The 23,881-nt window shown below is 49.6% G+C and overlaps 2 protein-coding genes across 5 annotated transcripts in view; both read right to left on the bottom strand.

Moving 5' to 3' along the window:
- Positions 1-295: 295 nt before the first annotated feature.
- Positions 296-11,577, bottom strand: MAN2C1 (mannosidase alpha class 2C member 1). 4 transcript variants are annotated; one of them, XM_068991360.1, is made up of 26 exons: positions 11,459-11,577; positions 11,079-11,204; positions 10,362-10,485; positions 8,930-9,000; positions 7,642-7,819; positions 7,143-7,332; positions 5,969-6,075; positions 5,703-5,813; positions 5,248-5,340; positions 5,009-5,125; positions 4,689-4,784; positions 4,439-4,584; positions 3,965-4,088; positions 3,543-3,664; positions 3,354-3,439; positions 3,058-3,232; positions 2,769-2,866; positions 2,495-2,627; positions 2,170-2,274; positions 1,904-2,060; positions 1,674-1,817; positions 1,201-1,310; positions 1,019-1,098; positions 744-892; positions 542-651; positions 296-471 (listed from the first exon to the last, which is right to left on the bottom strand). In XM_068991360.1, the coding sequence occupies exons 1-26, from the start codon at positions 11,557-11,559 to the stop codon at positions 345-347; spliced, it is 3,180 nt and encodes a 1,059-aa protein (XP_068847461.1). In that variant the 5' UTR covers positions 11,560-11,577; the 3' UTR covers positions 296-344. The 4 variants fall into 4 exon arrangements, with proteins under 4 accessions (XP_068847461.1, XP_068847462.1, XP_068847463.1 ...); XM_068991361.1 differs by having other exon boundaries at positions 2,495-2,589; positions 3,077-3,232; XM_068991362.1 differs by having other exon boundaries at positions 744-824; positions 1,020-1,098; positions 2,495-2,589; positions 3,077-3,232.
- A 2,129-nt stretch (positions 11,578-13,706) lies between these two features.
- The window catches only part of SIN3A (SIN3 transcription regulator family member A), a 61,701-nt gene continuing 51,526 nt past the window's right edge, over positions 13,707-23,881 (bottom strand). Inside the window, exons 18-21 of the mRNA XM_068990846.1 lie at positions 22,120-22,212; positions 21,007-21,101; positions 17,151-17,358; positions 13,707-14,925 (exon numbers count right to left, since the gene is read on the bottom strand). Of these exons, the coding sequence (XP_068846947.1) occupies positions 14,695-14,925; positions 17,151-17,358; positions 21,007-21,101; positions 22,120-22,212 (627 nt within the window). The 3' untranslated portion in view covers positions 13,707-14,694. The remainder of the gene's footprint in view (positions 14,926-17,150; positions 17,359-21,006; positions 21,102-22,119; positions 22,213-23,881) is intronic.

The raw sequence follows: 23,881 nt of genomic DNA, 5'->3' as shown, positions 1-23,881 counted from the left end.
CTTAACCGCTGGACTACCATGAAGCCCCAGAACACCGTCTTGTGTCATGGTCTTTTAGTCAGCTTATCGTCACCAGTATCCCGGGTCTCTCTCATGGGGGCTGCAATCCAGACGCTGCATGCACAGATAACCTTGGGTCTTGCCCCTGCCCCAAATACCACGGGTAAAAACTGTCCCCTCAAAGCCTGAGGATGGGCCCTGAGGGGACTGAGCAGGGGCTATCAGCAGGTTTCCTGAGCCAAAGGTTTATTGTTTAAGAGGTAACTGACCCTTGCTTCAGGCTCAGGAGGCAGAACTGAGGCGCTGCCAAAGCCTTCCACAAACAAAACCCCACCCTCAGGGACTCAGTTCGGTGGGGGCTGCAGAACCAGCAACAAGGACTGCACTTGGAAAGGAGTAAAGGCGAGCTTCAGGCGGTTGTCCTGGAGGAGCAAAGGGCCAGCAGGGTCGCGGCGCTCCAGGAGGTCACAGCTGCAGAACAGGTGGTGATGAGGGCCCCGCAAGGGCAAGACCCCCACTGCCACCCCACGCCCCAACTCACAGGACGGCCTCCTGAACCGGCAGCGACGTGTGCAGCCAGCAGTCGCTGTGACTTCCGTGGGCCTCATACAGCCGCAGAAGGAGCGTGCGGCCCTGAGGGCTGGTCTCCGCCTGGGGAGGGAGGTGGGTGGTGGGTGGGGCCGACACTAGGCCCGGCCCGGCCCGGCCCGGCCCGGCCCGGCCCGGCCCGGCCCGCCCCTTGCCTGCTTGACGGTCTCCAGCACGACCGCGGGCGAGGAAACTGAGAAGGCACTCCAGGCGGCGGCGGGCGCCGGGCCCGGGGCGGGCAGCGCCAGCAGGGGGAAGTTGAGGCTGTAAGCAGCGGGGATAACGCCAGCGTCCTGGAACGAGCCTGGGCACAGACAGGAAAAGGGACGTGTGGTGGAACATGGGGTCAGGGCGCCGGACTATGAACGTTTTCCCCACTTACGGCAGCAGAGGCCGAGAAGGGCAGAGGAGTATGGGGCGCAGCACTCACCCTTGTGCGGCATCAGCGCGTAGGTGAACTCGTGCCGCCCCATGTCCACGGTGGCGTCAGGGGACTTAGGCGCCCGCAAACTGGGGTGGGAAGGGTGGGAAAGGGACAGACCGGAGCTGCTGCAGTTCTATCCTGGCAAGACCAGGATCCCATACCAGTCCCTGGGGGAGCCCCCCACTCACAGTGAGAGGCTGAGGACGTTGCCCCGTACTGACGCGCCATACTTGCAGTCATTGAGCAGAGCCAGCCCAAAGCCATGCTCTGACAGATCCATCCAGCGGTGGGCCCACACCTGGAGCGTAGATCAGAGACCCACTTGGTGGCCCCCTCCTCCGTGTGCTCCAGAGCTCCTTGTCCTAGACTGAGGGATGCTTTGGGACCTCATGATTGATTGAATTCCAGCTCTTACCTCGGGAGGCCCTGGGCACACCACACAGCCTGTCTAAGCCTCAGTCCCTCATCTGGGAAAGGTGGATTAAGAGTACTTACCCCACCAAATGGGCATGAATATCAAACTGAACATAAAGCATTTGGCACAATGCCTGGCATACATGCCAGGAACCATCATGTTCCTCCTCACCCCATACCACACAACTAGTCGTCCCCCAGCCAGGGAGGAGCCAACCCTTCTACCCCACACCACCCCATGGCAGACCTCAAATCGAGCCCAGTCCCAAGAGGTGTTGTAGTGGGTGGGCCGCTGCAGATGTCCAAACTGGACCTCGTAAGTCGCCTGGGGGCTGCGCACACGGGCAGGGAACTCCACCTTCAGGAACTTGTGGGCCTCGTGCCAGTGCACCTGTTGGGGGGTGGGGGTACAAGGGGCTGGCCCCTCCTCACCAGCCACACCCAGAGAAGATACCCCACCACCCTGCCCCCTGCTACCTCAGTGTGGAAGCGGACATAGGGGCAGCCAACGTCCAGCACAACCTCCTGGCTGAGCCGACTATTAGGACTGATCTGCAGCAGGAACCAGGCACTGCCCCGCACGCCACCCTCAGTGCCCACTGCCAGGGTCCCTGCCTGGCCCAGCACTGGCTTCCTGTGGAATAGAGGGGCGAGGCACTGAGCCAGGACAGTCTGGTGGAGTGGGCCCGGTACACTCGTTCGTATTTCTACCACTGCCGCCCGGAGCCCTGCCCACCCCGCACCGTGTTTCTAGGTGGTAGTCCATGACGTCCCACGCATCCCAGTACAGGGGAACATCGTCAAACAGCACAAACTGGTTCCCCACGGCACCCTCAGCAATGGCCTCCCTGGAAGGACATGGACATCAGTACAACTGAATGACCTTGATCTCCCCAGCTGTTTGAGGTGGGCGGGGTGGAAAGTAGGGAGAGTAGCCCCTGTTCCATGTGTGGGTCCCAGTCCAGAGCCACTCGTGGGCTGCTGTGGTCAGCTGTGGCCAGGGGACAGAGGGAACGAGAGGTTTGGGGTCCACCTGCCAGGCACTGGGAGAGGGCAAGGGGTTAGCACCTGCCGGAGGCCACCAGCACCAGGGATGTCAGGCGGCCAGTTGGGTCCAGCCTCACTCGGATGATGCCGTTGTCCAGGGTCACAGAACCGTCAGTCTTGGTGGGAGGGGGCCTTGAGGCTAGGTCTGCAGGGGCTTCCCACAACCAATAGCCCACCCAACCCCCAGCCCTAGCTCTGCCTCGCCACTTGCTCCAGATTGGGGAGCTCAGAACTTCCACGTTGTTAGGGACAGCCCAGGACAGCCCCTGCCCCACCGCCATGTGCCAGCACTCACCTCTTGCACTACGAACACAGGCTGCTGGGGCAGCAGGGGCTGTGGTGAGGTGGGGGCGGGGGCAGGAGCATAGCCCATGCCGGGGACAGTGACCAGGGCTGCGGAGGAGCCTGGGTGTCAGTGCGGCCTTCTTGACCTTTCAGGAACCATACTTGAGGCAGGGTAAGGTAGGGTGGAGCGGGTGAACACTCCTCCTCCTCTCTGGCCTAGGGCACCCCGAGGCAGAGACCCCCAGGGGAATGTTCCTGACTCTCAATTTGGCCTTGATCCCTCCTGCCACAGTAGCCACCCTTCTCCCCAGCTCATACCTAAGCAGTGGGCCCCACCAGGCCGGGGCAGAGCCAGCACTTCAGTGCGCTTCCAGGGCAGCGTGTTGACAATGAGAAGGCCCTCGGGACCTGGCTCCCCAGCACACAGGGCTGCAGCTGCAGCACTGAGCAGTGTGTTGCCATGGGAACGGATGTCTAGGGAGAGACTGGTTGGTTATGGGCGGGCAGGGGGTCGGGGTGACCCCTGAATGTCCCACGGGGGACACTCTGGGCACTGCACTGGGTGCGAGAGCAATGGAAATGTTGTCAGCCTCACCTTCGTAGTGGCACATGGCTTCCTCTGCCACCAGCTGGATGCAGCTCCCAGTCACCACATCATGGAACTGGGTCAGGAGCAGGAGCCTGCAGGGGCCAAGGGCAGGGCTGGGAAGGCTGGGAGGCTGGGGCAGCCACAGAGGTGTGTGGGTAAGGTTAGCAGGTGGCAGGGGACAGAAAACAGGCTGACCTCCAGAGATCCTGCAGCAGGGCAGCTGGGTAGAGGAACTGGGCACTGCGGGCCAGGGCCAGGCTGCTGAGCAGCTCCACGTCATGCAGGATCCGCTCACACTCCCGGTTCCCCTTCTTGATCTGAGCCCAAGTGAGGGGGACTCAGTCTAGAGCCTTAGCAAGCATCCCAGGCGCCCCCTGCCAAACCCTTCTCTTGCTCAGAACCCCTGATGCTCTCCAGGAACTCCTGGATGAAGCCTTGTGTGTTATCTGCCCCCAAAGCCTGCCCCCCTCAGAGATGCTAAGTCCTGCCACTTTCAGGCTCCTGAGCACCCAGCTCTTGCACTCCTCTCAGCTCTTCCATGGAACACAAGCCTCTTCCCCCGGTCTGGGCCACTCTAGGGCGCCCCCTCCTTGCTGGCTCAACAGCCAGTCCCTGACCTGGGCATGGGTGGTGTAGGTGCCATTGTGTAGCTCCAGGAAGAGCTCCCCAACCCAGGTGCACAGCTGCCCCGAGTGGCCCTCCAGCGCTGCGAAGAGTTGCTCCGGAGAGGACAGCTGCACCCTGAGGGAGACTGCAAGCTTGGGTCTCCCAGCCTGGGCCATGTGACTTATCCTTCCTCCATGCAGGTGGGACAAGAGCCAGCCCCGATGGAAAGAAGCCACCCCCAAAAGACTCCCTGTCCAGACAAATCCAGGTCTGGACACCCCCAGGAGAGTTCTGCCTCAGTGGCTTTAAGCCCCTTCCCACCTTTGGCTTTTCTCCCGCCCTACCTCCAGGGTAGAAGCTGGGAGGTGCCCATGATCTGGGATCGGAGGGAACAAGGTTGAGGGGAGGTGCTGGGCCCAAAGTTTGAGCAGAGGAAGGGCTCAGGGCAAGGGCAGAGGGTGGGGTAGAGTGAACCCAGGCCAGACCTGGGCAGCCCGTCGGTATTGCACAGCCGCTTCAAGCGGTCCACCATGGTCTGGGTGGGGCCACCACCTCCATCCCCAAAGCCAAAGAGGAAGGCGCTGTGGTTGGTCCGTCCCTTGTCCCGGTTTTTGGCCACTGTCTTCAGCACCTGGACAGGTTGGGGGCAGGTTCACACCGGTCAGTTTCGGCTGGATACCCGGCCCCCTCCAGCCTGCCTCCCTTCCCGACCTTGGCCACAATGTGCCCTCTCACCTCCTCTACACTGCCCTGCATCCCATAGGAGTCACCAGGCGGGAAGTGGGCCAGCACCTGGGAGCCATCCAGCCCCTCCCAGAAAAAGGTATGGTGCTTCAGGCAGGGAGATAGGTGGAAGAGAGAGGCCAGAGTCAGGGCTGAGGCAGAGCTGGGCCTCCCTTACCTGCCCGCCCTGTTGTGTGACCTCGGGAGAGGCATGCCTTCCCTGGGTGGGGGCTGGGTGGTTTGTCCAGGACTCCTCAATAAGCCTGGACGAGATGTTTGGGCCAGGAGGGATCCAGGCCTGCTCCAAGCCTGGCCCCCCAGGGCCTGCTCACCGGGAAGGAGTTCACCAAGTTCCAGCTCAGCTTTTGGGTGAGGAAGCGCTTGATGCCACAGCTACGCATGATCTGGGGCAGCTGCGCGGAGTAGCCGAATGTGTCTGGCAGCCAGAACTGCAGGGAGAAGGCATCTGGGGTGCGGGGACCCGGGAGCGCAGCAGAGCGGCCCAGCTGCAGCCCCTCTTCACTCAAGCTCTGGCCCCCTCTGCCTGCAGGTGCAGCAGCTCCCCGCCTACCTCTGAGCATATCTTCCCGAACTCCTGACGGAAGAAGTTCTGACCCTGCAGGAACTGCCTCACCATGGACTCTCCACTGGGAAGGTTCCCATCCTGGCCATGAGGGAAGACGGGGGCCACTGGGGTCAGCACCAGACAAGACGGGCAGGGACTCAGGCAACCACCCCATCCAGAGAAGCCAGGGCTCTGACACTGGAGGAAGCCAGTGCCCTGGAAGCGTCCATCTCCTCACTTCAGCCTAACCATCTGTCTGCCAGACAGGAGGTATCTGGGGCCGGGTCACACAGATGGCTCATCACAGTGCTTGAGACCCCCACCCCTCTGGGAGTCCCGAGCCCTAGGATTCCAGGGACTGATAAGAGGGCATGAAGGACCTGCAGAAAGTCACCAGCACAGCCGAGGACAGAATCCTTGATGGTAAGGCCTGAGGCTGAGGGGCTGCAGATGGCACTCACCATTTCCACCCAGGTGCCCCCCACGGGCACAAACTGCCCGCGGCAGGCGAACTCCTGGAGCCGGGCATGCAGGCCAGGGTAGTGGCTCCTTACCCACTCGAGCTGCTGCGCCTGTGGGGCAGATGGGGTCGGGGCTGGCCAGGAGCAACATAAACCCCACCCAGGGCTGAGTGCCTGGGGCTCAGTGGGTGGGCTGAGAAGCCCTGGGAACCCCACACTAGCACCCCCTGGGCTCCGGGTACCACTCACACAGCCGTCCCTCTGACCTGGGAGCAGGCAAAGATAAACTCGGGGTTCCGCTCCATGAGCTGAACGACTGTCACCCAGCTTCGGGCACATTTCCGCACGGTCTCCTTGAAGGGCCAGAGCCAGGCTAGGCGGGGAGGAGGGTGAGGATAGAGGGAGAGCAGCCAGGTCCCCAGCCCCTCACAGACCTCCAGCTGTACCCCTGTCCCCTAGCATCCAACCAGGCCCCTCCTGGGCCACCAGAGGGTCACCGTAGCCTTCCTCCCATCCCATCCCATTCCCTGCTGAGTCCTGTGGCATCTCTCCTGAGCTGTCACTTTTACATGGCTGGGGCTAACGGGGCAGTTTTATAGTCAGGAAGTGGGGGCCCCAGTCCCTGGATTGGCCTTATTCTGGGGTTTAGAGGATCCTTTAGGAAGTGGCAGGGGTGGCCCCTCCCCTACACACAAAGAACACATCCCAGAACAGAGGGCACCGCTTCCCTGGATGGACCCGCCTGGGCCAGCTGTCCTGCCCAAGGCACTGCTGCCTCTCATAACCTCTAGGCCTCCTCAGTTTCTTCTTTACCAGCCCAGAACTCCACATCCCACGCTTTGGCACAGCAGAGAAAGCCCTGATTCTGTGGCTCAGAAACTTCAGCTGCATCACAATCAATACCTTGGGAAGTTCGTTAAAAATGTCATTTCCTGTAAGCCTCTGACACTGTAGACTCATCAGGTTCCGAACTGAATTCCTGATCCTCCCCAGGAAGCCTCCCCCTGTGCTTGCGTTCCCATCTCAACTACTTCCACATCACTCCTGTCTGAGGACTCGGGCACCCTTGTCAAATTCTTACTCATCCTCATTCTGTTCAAAGGTCACCTCCTCTAAGAAGCCCTTCTTGAATCTGCCAGACCCAGCTGGGTTAAGTGCCTCTTTTGGGCTCCCCGGCTCCCCATACTTCCCTCCATCATGGCAGCAACTGTCTCTGCCTATTTTGTGATCATCAGTCTCAATAATCCTACCCGTTCCCCCAATATCTAGCATGATGCCATCCAGAGCACGTTTAGCAAAACCTACAGTCCATTCCCCTTTCCCCAGTTTACACACGGGGAAAACTGAGGTCCAATAACACAGTGCTTCCAGGGTGCAAGAAGGTCTTCAAGACTACTCCTGACCCCCCCGCTGAGCCAACCTGGCCAGCTGCTGCCCTACCTGTGTCAATGTGGCAGTGCCCCAAGGCGTGGATGGTATGCTGGCTTTCACCCCCACGTTGGCCAAAGAACTTGGAGGCCAGGGCCTGGGCCACCGGGAAGGTCTCAGGCTGGGCAGGGTCACATACATTCACCATCTGGTTGGCAGTGTATAGGGCCTGGAAGCTGCGCTGGTTGTCCTCCCCGAGGCCCTGCAGCAGGGTTCTGCCCCTTAATCCCCATCTCAAGCAAGCAGAGGCTCCAAAATTAGACCCCAGCTGATCTCCCATGGGTTCTCAGCAGAGTTCCTCCCTACCACCAACCCTGTGCTCCTGCTGGTCCCCCTGCTCAGCACTGTCTCCCTCTTCCCCTTTACACAGGGAAGTCCTCTCAACACTCAGGCAGGCACAAAACACTCTCTCTATTCTGGATTCCTGGAGCCCCAGCTATGTGACCCAAGAAACAGCCTGCCTGAAACAGGGCTCAAGAGAGTATCCAGGTGGGGTGGGGGTGTTGAGTACCTTGGCGATCCCCAGCAGGAGCTCCAGGTCCACCAGGAGCTTGTAGACATCCCGGTGGAATACGGCCAGCTCAGCCCGGCTCACCTGGAACACCTTCTCTGGATCAGGGGCTGCGATCATGGATCCCTTTCCGGCCCCCAGGAGCCCGTTGCAGGCTACTTCCACATAGAGGGTCAGGCTACAAATGTGGGGAGGCAGCCTCAGGCCAAGGGACTGGTAGGGGACTCTGGGGCTTGGGGAGGGAGGATCCGAGAGGCATCCGACAGACCCCTCCCCATGTGCCCCCAGGATCTACCACCCAGAGGATCTCACAGTTATGTCAGGTGCGTTTGACAGAGGGTCATGGTGGAAACAGCAGACTACACCTACATTCTGCCTCAGCTGAGGAGGATAAGTAGCCGAGTTTGGAACTGTGTGAATTATGTTGTTTAGACTTATTTCCAAAGCTGTCTATACAAAGCACTACCTGGGTCTCAGAACCCTCTTAGCACATTAAAAACATGTTTGGATCTCCCAGGTCCAGCTTTCAGAGCAACGATCTGTCAGCCAACAGAGGCAGGCCTTTGTTCGGAGCAGTGTGGTTAAGCTGTGGTGCTGTTCTGCTCAGTCTTCGGAGAGCAAACGTCACTTCCTTCGGGAAGCCTTCTGGAACTCTTCCCCTAGTGCTCTCCTTGGTCTACAAGAGCCTTCTCCCATTCAGAGTGTTTTCTTTCAGAGACCTCATCAGTTTGTAATTGTATATGTACATGTGAGTCCCCCTTGCTGTCAAAGATCACATCATTCACCATCATAGTCCCCATGTCTGGAAACATCAGATACACAATGTTTAATAAACACTGAATATAATAAAATATAACATCTAAGCAGAGTTTTTTTGATGGTGTCATAAAATGCACAATATGGAATTTTAAAAAATCAGGACGCAAAATATCAAAGAGATACCACCTCAACTAGTAAACGCCACCTCTGAAAAAATTTCTGGGAAGAATGCTGAGCTGTTAATAATGGATATCTCTAGGTGATGGGGTAATGGGAATTAGCAATATTTACTTCTTTGTGCTTTTCTGCATTTAATGTGGGAACTAAAATGCTATCTTTTCGGTCAGAAATATCCTGCTTTTTAAAAACAAACTATGAAAAATAAATAAATAAAATAAAAACAAACTATGAGGGTTGAAGATGGTGGTACTGAAAGTGGATGTGTTTCTCTGGACCTCGGCGGCTCCTCTCCCTCTGGTGCCCCCTACCCCCACAGCAATGGTCAGCCATAGTCCAGGGACTCACTCACCTCCGGGGGTCTTTCTCCCCTAGCTTGTCAGTCAGAATGTAGCTGGTTTTCTCTCCCTCTTTGGTCAAACCCTGGTGAGGAGGAGAATGAAAGAGACAGGGCCTGATGCTTGTGGACAGTTCTGGTGAAGTATAAGCTGAAGGGGGCCAAGCCCCTCTACTGGACCTCTAGCACTAGCTCCTCTCTCCCAAGGCCAAGATTGACAAATCAGGGACCTCTGATAGCAAGTGCCCCCCACCCCCAATGGCAGTCAGCACCATGACCGCCAAACGGCACCTGTTGACCAGCAGAAAAGCTACTGGTCTTGTGGGGCCTTAGGTAGGTGTCAGGTCCTTGGTGGCTTCTGACGGCCTCTGTACTCCTGAATAAACATCTGAAAGGAAACTCTTATGAGGTCAGGGAAAGGTTTGCTTCATTCTCCACTAAACCCCCAGTGCTTAGCACAGGGACCTGCGTAGAGAGGGCACTCAGGAGACATCCACTGAGCCAAGGAAGGGAGGGAGGAAAGGAGGAGTCTGCTGCCTTTCTGCACAGGAAGAGCAACAGTCCTAACCCAAGACTGAGGGTTAGTCAAACTGAAATGGAAGCTGTGTGGACCCAAGCAAGTGTGCTAACCTCTATTATCTCAGTTTCTGTCTGTGAAAAGTGAAAGTGTTAGTCGCTTAGTGGTGTTTGACTCTGCAGTTCCATGGACTGTAGCCCGCCAGGCTCCTCTGTCCATGGAATTCTCCAAGCAAGAATACTGGAGTGGGTAGCTTCCCTTCTCCAGGGATCTTCCTGACTCAGGGATCGAACCCAGGTCTCCTGCACTGCAGGCAGATTCTTTACCGTCTGAGCCACTGGCCACAAAAACCTATCACACAGGATTATAAAGGTTAAACCTGATAAAGTTGGATACATAAACAAGGTACTTAATAGTGGCTCTATCTGGGGAACTGGGGGCGAGGTGGTAGGGAGAGACCCATTATTTCAGGTAAAGAGGACTTTGTAAACTTTATACTATCCAGAACTGTTTCAAAGTCCTCCTCCCCAGCTGCCATAAGCATCTATTACATCTAATAAAAACTAGTTTATTAAAAATTAAAAATAAAAAGTGATATAGTCTCCAAAGCCACTAGTCTGGCACCTAGCACCTAGTAAGGGCTTAATAAGTCCATCTGCTGTACACATTATTGTATTTGATTAGTAACTAGTTTCATTCCAGAATGGGAGGATGACCAGTCAGTGGCAGAGTTGGCTTCGCATTACTTGTGTTGAGACCTTCAGTGATCCGCTTAAATATAAGAAGGAACAATTACACAAGGGCCTAAGCAAAAACTCATCCAGTCCTGAAATCCTGATACCACCCTGCAGGCATAGCCACTCAGCTGTGGCTTCACCAGAGACCAGGGCTGAAATGTGGCCATACCCGACCCAGGGCAGGGCTGCTCACCTGGACAGGTTCCCCATCACGCCACACCAGGCCTTCTCCATCACTTTCCCAGCGAAGGTGAACTTCCTGACCCACCCATGCCTCTGGGATGGTCAGCTCTACACGGAACCAACAGGTCCACCATCTGCAACAGAACCACTAAGATGAGCCTAGGGGTCAAAGCCTTGTCCTTTCGACATACTTCCTATGATTAAGGTTATCAAGGGCTTGAGACTTTCTGCCAGAATCTGCAGTACCACAAGATATTCAGCTTTGATCTACAAGAAAGAAGCAATGGGGTGTGCAGCAAGTTGAGGGAAGGAGGCAGAGAATCAGGGGTCTGTGATCTGTCCTAGAGGGCCCTTCCTAAGAGATGTCACCGAACTGGGAGAAGTGAAGTGGAAGTTGCTCAGTCGTGTCCGACTCTTTGTGACCCCATGGACTGTAGCCCGCCAGGCTCCTCTGTCCATGGAATTCTCCAGGCAAGAATACTGGAGTGGGTTGCCGTTCCCTTCACTGCGGACGGATTCTTTACCAACTGAGCCACCAGGGAAGCCCGTGGGGAGAAGTGGGGAAGAGAAAATTCTTCCATGAAGGCTTGAGGAACCAGCAGAAGGTGCTGCTCTGCCCCAAGTGACTGTCTAGGGCAGAGAGCCGACAATGGAGGCTTTTAGGGGAGGCAAGCAAGCTGGGAGGTGGGGCCCAGGAACTCCGCCCTCTCTCTGGAGCGTTACCCACGTGGGTCCGAAGCTGTCGCCGACCTGCGCGGGGCGGAAGTCCTGCTGGACTGCCTCCTGGTAGGGAAGTCTTTCGGGCGTCAAGAAGCTGGAGAGCTCGGCCACTGGGCAGCTGTCTCCGAAGAGCCTGGGCGGGAGGGGCAGGTGGGCGCGCGCTCGTGTGCCAGCCGGCGGGTGGGGATGCGCGTTCCCTCCATCCACCGCCGGGAGGGCTGCCCCACGACACAGTCTCTCCCCACTCCCTCCTCCCGGGCCCCAGCACTATCTGAGGCGGATACTTTGTCCCTCGGCCCATGTGGCCGAAGCTTGGGTTTCCCCCAGAAGGGGAGGCTAGAGACTCGTGGATGCGGCTGGCGGGTGCCCTGGGCGAGGGGGCCACACCTGCCGCGGAGATTACAATCGGTAAAGTAGAGCGGCGACACGAATTTCTCCACTCGCTCCAGCGTAGTGCGCCAGTGCTTCAGGGCCGGCGCCGCCGCCATCGCCGCGCGTTCGCTCCTCTCTCCTCTCCCCGGAAGGCCCCAGGCGCTGCCGGCGCGGTCCACGGCCTGGAACCAAAGGTTCCGGCGCCTCAAAGGCGCCTTCCGGGCCCGGGCAGCTTTCCATGGAACACCCCGGCTCAGTGAAGCCCCGCTGCTCCGAAGTTTGAGCAGCCAGCTGAAAGCTAAAAGCTAAAAGCTGCGCTTCTGAGGCTTTAGTCTTATCTCGGTCCGAGCTGGTCGCCACTGGGCAAATCCTTAAGTAAAATAGGAAGTCTGACGCTTTGATTCTGAGAAAAGCCTAGTACAGAGACAGACCGAAGGCACGACTGGTGGGAGCTTCTGTTGCTGCAGATGCAGGTCACTTAGTCTCAGAAGCTACAAGCGGAACCTCCTTGCCTATGGTCCTTGTGTCTGCATAAGGTGGCGCCAGGGACCGGTGCTTTCAAGCCATTCGGCGGACGTGTGTTAAATAGGGAGTGCTTTATACCCCAGTAACCTCAGGTTCCTCTACTACGTGTTCTATTTTATGTATATGGCTAATTGCTGCCCATCGCCAGAAACTTAAGACTTTGAGATGGCAGATCAGACATAGAATTCATGAGCCTAACAGAATAATGCATTTCTCTACAGGGACTGATGAGTTCAGAGAAGCCATAATACCAGAATTTTCATAATGCCTCCAATTTCACCCTCATGTTACTCTGGTGGTCTATTGGCGGCTTTCCCCCACCTCCCTCCTGGGAATGGGATGAAATCTTCCTCTATAAATCATTAGGAAGAAAAGTATATACACAGCATGACCGACCCCTGATATTTTAATAGAAATACTGACCAAGTTTACAACACTTCAAATGCAGATCATAGGGAAAGGTGACTTCAGTACAGAATACCAAACATGACTTAAAATATAACTTGCTGCTGTAAGACAGGCTGAGCTGAGCTTGGAGCTCAGATGTCAGAAGGCAGGAGACATAAAAATGCTGTTTGTAAATCCTGGCTGTAGGTGAAGCTCCGTTTCGGTTGCACTAGTAGGATTGGTCCTGAAACCCTATCCTGACCTGCAGGCAGCTGCTCTGGACATAACCCTCTGCAGACACAGCAATAGCGGGGGCTGCCTGGGTCAGGTTCAATCAGTTCCCCCTATTAACTCCAAGTCAACATGATCTTTCTTAAGCAAGCAGATGGGGGTGGGTTGAGTTACCGGCAGAAAACCTGAAGATCCTACCCAACCCATCAGTATCACTCCAGCTTCCAAGTGAGGCAGTGCTGCAGCTTCACCAGAATCTCCTCCCCCAAGCCTTTCCTGCCACCTCACACATGTGAGCTGAGTCTCCTATAGTTGTCCCATCCCTCCACTGCCCCCAACAAAAAAGTCTAAAAATCAGATAAGCTTACCATTCATAAGGAAAGTCCAGAGCAAAAAAAAAAGTGGTTTTGTGGTGGTGATATTAGGGATTTTTAATTAAAAAGCAAACAAAACCACACAGGAACACTGTTGTTTACTTTGACTACAGTAATGGTTGCTGGAGAAAAATTCACCAAAGTCCTGGGAGGGGCTCAGTTGGTGTTTGTTCAGAAAAGCCAGGCTGCCCACATACAAAAATCCTAATCACTCATGTTTAAATATCTGCTGCTTTATATTTATGTAATTAAAAATATATATATACGTATATATTCCATTTGCAGTTGCTAATGTATCAAGTCTTCTCCCTTCTAACCCCATTTATACCACACACTGTGTACACACTTCTTTCAAACACTGGTTTGGTATTTAAGTTGTTCACTCCCATTTCCAATAAAGGTAAGAAAAAATAGAGAAGCACAAACTATACAGCTGCACAATATACCCATATATAAAATATTCCCAAACAGCTGAAATAAGGGGGTAGAATATGTACCAAAAGAATGAATAATTCTATTTTTTAAATCTGAAATATTTTGATTTGGGACAAGTACAACTGACTGCTAACTATTTAGAGCAAAATCTTGTTTTTGTACTGTATGTAGATAAGGAACCGAAGCCCAAATCACTGCTTCAACAGTATTCTCTGGTGAGGACAAGGGACTTGTGTTGAGAGTTCATTCCTTAAGTAAGAACCAAGCTTTATTTATTTACAAAAAAAAAAAAAAAATGGGGCAAGAAGGAAGACAAGTTTTACACAAAAGTACTACAACGGTAACTCCCTTTGGTAAAAAGTGTAATAAATGTCTTGTACATCTGTTCATAGGTACTAAATCTGAAGCCACATAGAACTATGGTACACAAGAAGCTAGAGCAGTTATGCTAGCACATCAAAGCATATTTCTTTTAATAAAAAATTGACAGTATGTACATTATTTACAAAAAAAAAAGAAAAACCAAGTTAAAATTGTGTTTGTGTGTGTGTGTGTGTGAGTAAAGCTGGTGGATGGCACTAGGGTAGACTAGTAAAGAAGCAGGTACAAAACAGTTCCACGGGAGCTAAAAAGGACGACTGATTTGAACTTGTTGAGGCTGAGACCCAGAGGAGAGAAGAAAGGGTGGGCAGCAAGGTATTCATCAGGAATCAAATCCACAAGATGATCAATCCCAAGCCAAACTGCAGGTCCCAGAGAAAACCTAATGGGTGATCTAGATGTGCTCAAGTGACCAGGAAGAAAAAATCCAATCCAGTTTTTTTTTTTTTTTTTTTCCTTTTTGAGGGGAAGAGGAAAGGAGCAGTGACCATCAGAGCTACAATCCATCTAAGCGCTGGCTCCTCCTCAAGTCTGTCGTCGATGCTCGCCCATCTCGTCCAGGTGTGAACAGCATCCGGTTCCCTCACTGAAAGTCGCCCCAGGAGGCTCCAGTCTCCACTCTGCTGGTGTGTGCAAGCTGCGTGTCCCTGTGCTTGCGTGGGTTTCCTCCCCTCCAGGGCAGGCTAATACCCAAAACCCCTGGGAAAAGTTCCAACTCTGGCTTTGTAAGGGATCACACGTTCCTTATATGTAGCCCACTTGGTGCCAGGTTGCACCAGCCACGCACAGATCAGGTGGCCATGTCCCAGAGAGGCCCAGTGAGGCTTGAAAGGCATCTTCCTTGTTTCTTCAGTGTGTGCGAGTACACGCGCCCCCCACACACACCACCCCCTCCAGTTATCTGCTCTGGCTTTGCAGTTACGGGGTTTTGAACACTGTGCCGTATTTGACACGGTACTTGTTAATGCTCACAAAGTGCAGGGTCTCTGTGTCGCAGGTGGTGGTGCAGGGCACCAGGCCCTCCAGCCCCTCACCCATAAGCCACTTGCTGGTCTCCGCTGCCATTTCACGGGGCACATGCTCCTTGGTCCATTTATCTACCCAGGCCTGGAACCTCTGATGTAGCCGCTTGCTTACACGCTCATGGGACTGCAAAACAGAACAAAGAAGAAACCATCCATGAACTAGGACTGAAAAACCCTTCGAATACAAAATCCAATTTTGTTCTAAAGTAGCTGAGGAAAGATGTGGGCTCAAGTTGCAGATCGTAAAGCCCCCAGAGAAATGCCAACCCAAGGTCTGGTCAGAACTAGCTCAGTGCTTCTCGATTTTGGTCTGCAGCATCACCACGTGGTGGCATGTTGGGGAAGGAGGAGGTCTTGGAAAAAATGTGTACAGAGTTCCTTGTTTGCATCAATCTGTATTTTTAAGCCAGCAACCCAGCTGATTCTAATGTACCCTGAGGGAGACAATGAGGCTGTTGGTCACTTCTGTCACAGCGCAAGGCAAAGGGTTGAAAACCCACCATCCCTTCCTGCTATTATCCCACTCTGTCCATCAGATTGTTGGGCACAGCAGATCTTCAGTGGAGGTTTTTGTTCCTACCTCCAACATACTTGTTGGTGCCCATAAGCAAGGAAGGGAAGGTGATACAAAGATGAATTAGGTGTTTCCCAGCTCCCTACATCATTTAAATCAGACATGCAGACATATAACACACAGCACCGAGAGAGAAGTACATTAAATTGCCCAACCTGTGCTTCCCACATGAATGTTCTGTAGTCCTCTGATCTGCCTCCCAAACCTGGCAATAACCCTTTCCTGTTAACAGACATACCCCTAAGCTTCCCAGTTACTCAAGCAAAATAAGCAAAGAAATAAAATCAAAAAACAAAAACCACCAGATAGCATCCTTAATGCTCTCCATTCTCTTAAACCTCTCCACATCCAATCATTAGCACATCCTGACGATTGTATCTCCAATCCTTTTCTGGCATACAGCATGGCATACTGGATCCCTGACCAGGGATCAAACCCACGCCTCTTGCATTGGAAGCTCCAGGGTCTTAACCACTGGACCATCAGGGAAGTCCCTCCAATCTAATTAAAATTCCTCTATAATCCTGGTAGTCTGGGCAGTCATCTCTCATACGGATGAGAGCAGTCTTTTGAGTGGTCTCTGCCCATCCAACTTGGTGCGCTCGCTCACTCCCATCAGTCTACATCTTTATCAACAAAGTCTCAATGTATCTCAAAACCCAAACCATAACCTGTGAAAATAAATAACGTGGCCTCTGCCTACCTTTCCAACTTCATGCATCCCACTTCCCCTATGGCTCAAAACACAATGATGTTTTACTTATTGTTTAAAGGCCCTGCCATGTGGCATTTGGGACTCCAGTTCCCTGACTAGAGACTGAACTTGCACCCCCTGCACTGGAAGAGTGGAGCCTCAACTACTAGGTCCCAAGCAAGTCCCCCGCAACTGATGTTAGCTTTTTGAACACGTGAAGTCCTTTCCTCCCTCCCAGCCTTGCACCTGCTTGTTTTCTTTGCCTAAGAAGTACCAACCCAACTCTGCACCAGGCTGGATCCTCACCATTGTACAGGCCTCAGGGATCACCTCCTTAGAGAGGTCTTCCCAACAGAAGCAGGGCTCTGTGTGCCAGTCACCCTCGATCACCTCGTTTCTTTCCTTGGAAATGCACATCATCACACTGCCCTTACATGCTCTATCTCAGGGCTGTATGTATGTAGTCTTAGGGCCTGGCACAATACCTGGTACATAACAGCACTAGGACTTTCACATGTGAACACAGACAGGATTCACACAAGCAACACTACCGGAGATGTGAATGCTGGGAGTAGCTTCACTAGAAGGTGCCACCAGCTATTACTAAGCTGTCCCCCTACAAATTCACAAGCAGAAATCCTAACTTCCACCCCTCAGAATGTGACCTTATTTAGAAATAAGGTTGTTGCAGATACAATTAGTTAAGATGAGCTCATACTGTCGGAGGGTGGACCCATAATCCAGTATGGCTGGCGTTCTTTAAAAAGGGAAATTTGGACAGACGCACACTTAGGGAGAATACCATGTAAAAACGCAGGCAGAAATATGCAAGCCCTGCAATGCTGGTGATTGCCTGAAAACCACCAGAGGCTAGGAAAGGCAAGAAACAGATTTTCCCTCACAGTCCTCAGAAGTTTCAAAGCAACTCTGCCAACACTTCGACTTGGGACTTCCAGCCTCTACAAGTGTCAAGATAGTAAGTTTTTGTTGTTAAGTCACGCAGTCTTTGGTGCTTTCTTACAGCATCCTGGTATACTGGCTGAGGGAGACGTGGGGAGAAATTCCAAATACTGGTTCTCACCTGATGAGCCCGCAGCAAGGCGGTCCTCCGATACATGTAGTCCTCTGACTTGATCACATATACCATCTTGTAGGAATTCAGCTTGAATCTACACTCCAGTTTATCCAGGCTATCTGCATTCTCCATGGTCTTCTTGCTGTTTCCTTCCTTCCCTTCCTTTTCCTGCTGCTCTCGACCACGCTGACACTTCCGGATCCGCCGCAGGTTCCTACAAAGCAGCAAAGCCCTGCAGCGTGAGAGTTCCTCCAGATCCAGATTCCCATGACTGCCCCCCCCAATTTTTCCTTATTATATGCCTTCAAGAAGCTGATCACAACTACATACATCTAAAAAAATGTTCAATGGTTTCATTGTTAAAAAAAATCTTTTTTCAACTGCAGAGATACGTGGAATAAAAAGTAGAAATTGCCAACTACCCCCTACCCCAATTCTCAAAATCCCACTTGCCTTGGCAGGGGTAGCCACTGTTGGCAGTTTGGGTTTTTGTTTTTTTAAATCTATCTATTTTTGGCTGTGCTAGGTCTTCATTACTCCATGTGGGCTTTCTCTAGTTGCAGTGAGTGGGGGCTGATCGCTAGCTGCGGTGTGCCGGCTTCTCATTGTAGGGGCTTCTCTTGTGGAGCGTGGGCTCAGTATCTGTGGCACATGGGCTTAGTTGCCCCTTGGCATGTGGGATCTTCCCGGACCAGGGATTGAACTACTGTCCCCTGCATTGGCAGGCGGATTCTTAACCACTGGACCACCAAGGAAGTCCCGCTGTTAGCAGTTTTGGCTTAAAATCTTCTAGGTCTCTCTCAATTTTTCACTTAATGCCATAAAGATTTTTTTTTTCATTTCATTAAACATAAATTTGTGTCATTCTCTTTAACTGCTACAGAGAAATATGTCTTAATTTAACATTTCCTTAACAGGAATCAATCAGGGCTCTTCACCTGAACCACAGAGCACAAAAAATTATTCAAATGTCTATTTTTTCGGTTCTCCCAAAGACAGTACATAATCAGTGCCATTCTACATATGAAAAAAGATAATTCACATCAGTGGATGCCTTGGCAGGTATTTAGAGCTTAATCCCCTCAACAACAAGCAGAGAAAGGTTGTCAGCTTGACAACTCTATTGTTTCCTATACTTCGCTATTAAAAACTGCTTCAGTGAATATCTTTGTGCATATACATTTCCGTAGAACAGCAGTTCTTTGGTCCAAGGACTGTCGGAGGGCCCAAGACATTTTTGAGGAAGCTGTGAGATCAAAACTATTTTCATAATACTAAAACATTGTCTTTCTTTCTAAAAAAACAAGACAAGACACAAAGTACTAACATTAGCATTAGCAGTATAAAAGTAACAGTGATTTAAAAAAAAGCTGATGGTGGCACCAACCCCCTTAGGTATCTTTGTACTCTTTGGCCACACACTGGCAATTAAACAAAAAGGAAAGCTGGTCTGACTTAAGAATGTCCTCGTGAAGCAGTAACATTTCTGATGAAATTAAAGCCCCTTATTTCATATCTTTTTAATATGCTGGCTGATGAAATGGGAACTCCATATAAAGCACCTCTGTGTGCTAAAGTACAATGGACTCATGAAGGAAAGCACTTGAGCGAGCACCACTTGAACTGCAAATGTTCACACTTTTTACCTGGAAGAATAGCTGACTAGTCAGTCTGGGATGTTTGGCAGATATTTTCTCAAAAATGAACAAGGGAGCCTGGTACCTCAAGGAAAAACATCTGAGCAACATATTTGTTGTTAAAATTTAAGATTTCAAGTAAAATTCTGAATTTTGATAAATTGGTACTGGCCAGCATAAGTGACAACTTCCCACTACTTAAAAGATGTGACTGATGAAGTCAACGGCGATATCAGTAAATGTGGCTTTTTTCAGGGGTGGTGTGGAGATAGGGGTGGGAATATTGTAAAAAGAAAGCATGTCAACATTTGGTAGGTCTGCGTAACTCAGTGAACTCACATTTTCCAAATAACTGACCGTATGAAGTTATAAAACCATGCAAGAAAAAAATTCAAAGTACAAGATAAGCCAATGGATTTTGACAGGCTTGTTGGTATTTTCAGTGATACTGCAACTAACCTTTAAGAAACTACTACTTGGAGAGTTTTGTTGTCATATCAAAGAATATCTACAATTATCTGAAAGGATATGAAAATACTTCCTTTTCTAGCCAGATTTTCTTCACATAGTACAACCAAACGAAGCAGGCAGCAGACTGAACACAGGGGCAGCTGTGAGGACCCAGCTATTACACTAAACCAGACATGAGACAGATTCACAAAGATGCAGAGCAATGCCACGCTTTCCACTCATCTGAAGCAGTGTTTCACTAAAATACTACTTATGATAATAACATGGAATGCATCTAGTATTGTTTTTTAATGAATTCATGAAACATTTTTCAGTTTTAATTTCTAAATGTGATAAATATTACTATATATAATTCACATAAATAAGAGCTTTGGGGGGTATTTAATCTAAGAATTTAAGGGTTTCAAAGAAAAAGACTGAAAAATAACCTCAGCTGTAATAATAGTTGTAAGGCAAATTATTAAAAACCAAAGGTCCAGGGAAAAGTCGTCTGCATTTTAACTGCTCTGACCTCAGAATGATTGTATCAATATTTCCCCCTAAAGTATGTGAAAGTCGCTCCCCTCTTCCCTACACCTGCTATAATACAGTTTACAAATCTTTTAAGAATTTTGCCAATCTGGTGAGAAATATACGATCTTATGTTTATTCGTACTGTTTCATAAGCATGGAGACTAAATCTGTTTTGTTGAGAAAGGGGCCTGGCACAGAGCAGCTGCTTGAAGTCTGCTAAATGACTCAAGGAGTAGAAGAAGCTGGCAGCATCCTTCTGTTCACATCTCTTTCCATGTTCCAATCAGCAATGAGTCTAATCACACTATAATACCTTTCTGGGAATATAAGACATGAGATTTCAATTCCCAAACTTTGGGAAAGGAAGAAAGCTGCTTAACTACACAAAACCTATTTTCTACTTCTGAAACTTTGTTTTCATCTTCAGAGAGAGGTCCAACATACACAATTTCCCCATATACAGGGAGGAAATTTCAAAAATTCTGCTAAAAGCAACACAGCCAGCCTAAGACTGCCATCCTTTGAAAACCTTGCTTACAAGGTTGTCCCCTGGGTGGGTGCTGGGACTGTGGATCGTGGGAGAGTTTCCACCATTCTCTAAATGCTAAGAGTGTCTCACTGTACCTAAACTGCTTGTACAAAGTAAATGGAAAGCTGAAAACCCACTTTCCTTCTGAAGTCTGGAATTTTGGTACAAGTTAGGCAGAGGGTACATACAGGACTAGCAACCAATAAAAAAAACTCACAGCACCAAGTCTCCAGCGAACTTCTTTGGTAGGTAGCATTTCAAACATATTGTAATTTGCTGCTGGAGGAATTAAGAGTATCCTTGTGACTCCAATGAAAGCCACAGACTCTCTAGAAGCTTGTGCCGCTGATTTTTGTCACAGGCACCTTCTGCCTTTGCTGATTTAGCTGCGTATCCTTTCATTATGGTAAATCATTACTGTGGGTATGACTGCATCCTGTGAGTCCTCCCAGTGAATCACCAAACCCTGGAGACTCTGACACATATTCCTAAAGGGAAGTTATTACTGATTCCTAAAACTCTCACCTCCCTGATGCTTGAGCATACACTCCAGGTAAGAGCACAGTGTAAAAGCCACACAAACCTCAAATTACTGTTCTCAGTAAATAGAACAATAGATAAAATGAAAACCAAGAACCTGAAAGTGAGCTAACCCCTCGTTCCGGGACACGCAGAAGTGTCCTGCTGCCAGTACATGACATGGTTCACTCACCGTGGGAGAAATACTGGTTTCCGTGCCAGATGCTCACGAAGCTCAGGAGAGGTAGTATCAGAATTCATGTATCGCTCCACATAGTCTGACCAGCGCTAGAAGTGTAAACACAACATGGGTGTGGGGAAGGCAAAAAACCTGAACTCCAACCTCAACAGGTGGGTTAGCAAATTCTATGACTAAAATGTCTGAAATACTTAAAATTTCAAGATAAAAAAAAAAACTCTTTCCATAATGACATGCTTGGTAAGTGGTACTGAAACACCTTAAAAAAGCTGTGAGAATGCAAAACTTAAAGCTTCTCTGAGATACTTTAGAGTTATCAGAAGTCGTAAATGGTTAGACGGTAGCTCACTGACAAATTTACATATAGTTCCACTATACATTATAATTATATTTTTAAGTAGATAAGTTCAATATCAAACTCTCAAAAATTAATAGAATGAGTATACACAGAAGTAGAAGGATATAGTAAACCTGAAAAGGTTTTTATTTCCCCACAGAGGGTTCTGTTAAAGAACAAAATGTATAGTGGCAAATGTTTGAAAATCAGTACCTTTCACATCAAAATCTGTATTTCTGGAAACTTTTTAAAAAAATTAAGATTCGGCAACTATAGTCCCATAAAACAAGTCTCCTCCCCTCCGTATGCCCTCAGTGTCATACACGATGCTTGCCTCTCTCATTAATATTATCTGCTAGACCCAGCTATGCCAACCGACTCACTCTCCATCTACTCTGTGGGGTTGAACTCCTGGCTCCATCTATCCCAACAGAAAATAAACATGACTCAAAGAATCAAGATAATACTGGGCAGACGGCAACTCATTTTTTGTTTCTTACGCTTTAGGAGAAAACAAAGCTGCCAACCATGAGATTCCCTCTGAGGGGAGGGCTTTACTGAAAACTAGATGAGACTGCCGTTAAGTCTAAATCTCTACCACCAGGCAGTCTCTTCGGTCGAAGACATGCTGACACGACCTGTACTTTAAGCATCAGGTCCTGACCCTCGAACAGGCTAACGCTGGCCGGGCTTCTAGCAAACAGTCCCTACGCAGACTCTCAGAGCACAACACACTCTCAGCACAGTTTCTGCAGTATGTTCATCCATACCTCTGCTTCTACAGGATCATCCGAGTTCTCCTCTTCTGTGTCCAGAAGCTCAATGGTCAGCTGAACCTGGCCTTGGCTCTGAATGAACATAAGCTGCAAATAAGAAAGCTTAGTGTAAACAAAAGACCATCTCCAAAGCTGTAATTAGATTCTCAAGGGTTTGAGAGGTAGGGAGGCAACAGAGTTGTAAAAAAAAATTTTGCTCCAATTGAAGAGATAAGGAAGATATTCAAAAGCTTAAGAGGTGATTAGAAGGCAAAGGCTGCTACCAGCAAAATGAAATGTAAGAGCTTCTTGTTAACATTTCATGTTTCATACTTCTTGAATTAGCTAAAACAGTAATCAATATCAGAAAGAGTGCTCAAATCAGAACCATAAAATGTCAATGCCATTTCACTTGATAATCTCACTTATGGGACTTAATGCAAAGATGTAAACAAGTCTACAGTGTTTTTTTGTATTTTTTTTTAAAAAGAAACTTCCCATACCAAACTGAAGTGGAAAACATCAAACAGATAGCAGCAATCACATTTTCACCACAATAAAAACTACCCAAGAAATCACACATACCGTGGGGTAAGGAACACAAACCATCAACATTAAGAAGTGATCTGCTACAATGAAACCAATGATATTTGAAATTTTGAGTTTTGCTAATATTATTTGTGTGATTTTTTAAAAAATTCATATTTAAAAGCAATACACTGATAGGGGCAAAACCAAGTCATGTTTTGCACAAAAGAAGTATCAAGTAGTGATGGCACACAGAGTTCCCTGTTGGGAATCCCAGGACTCTCAATGCCCCATCCTGAGGAACTGCTACAGATAAATCACTATCGGATTGATCTCTATCCTAACTGCACAGTGATAAGAGAACAGACTCTAGGCTTTCACTACTGTTAGACCATCAAAGCTTTGCACCTTGTTTTATGTCCCTGGATATGCTTCACTGTCTCCAAGTTTATAGTCTGCGGGAACTTGAATAGAATTTGTATCCTACTGTTACGTGAAAATTGTATAAATCGTAATTATGTTGAATCGGTTCACAGTCCTTTTCAGGCTTACTATATCTACTTCTCTGTATACTCATTCTATTAATTTTTGAGAGTTTGATATTGAATTTATCTACTTAAAAATATAATATATAGTAAAACTATATGTAACCTTGTTCTATATATATTTTCCAAACTTCCTGTAAATGTGTTATCATACTTTTATAATTCAAAAAAATTAAAATTTAAAACAAAAAAGATCACTATCAGAATTACATGGTAATGATCAGAGATTAGAAGAAAGCTTGAGAATCATTTATATCAATACTCTTCATTTTACATAGGGAAAAACCTAAAATTCAGAGTTCTGATTTCTCAAGGCCACACAGCTAGTCAATAAGCAAACAGAACCAGAAACCAGTTCTGGTTCACTGTTTTTCTAGAGCAGCCTTTAAAAACTCCTCTTAATGAATTTTTTAAAATGACAAGAATATAACATACATATAAACACAAACATAATTACTTTCAAAATAGATTTGAAAAAAACTGTTCCTAGGAGTTTGCTAAAATCCCCTGGGGATTTAGGATGAATGACCTAGAGTGTCAAGATCTGTCCTATGGCTGTAAGGAAGCCACCCTTCAGAGTAATACTAACAGTGTCCTCTACATGTCTAAAACGGAACTCGATTTCACCCCAACTGGCTCCTCACCTGACACATATCTTGCTAGGTCCTTGACCGTGTGTTCACCCCAACTCTCTGACCTCTGCA

Source organism: Capricornis sumatraensis, chromosome 19 (assembly GCF_032405125.1).
Source record: "Capricornis sumatraensis isolate serow.1 chromosome 19, serow.2, whole genome shotgun sequence".
NCBI lineage: Eukaryota > Metazoa > Chordata > Mammalia > Artiodactyla > Bovidae > Capricornis > Capricornis sumatraensis.
This window is presented reverse-complemented; position numbering and strand designations above follow the sequence as displayed.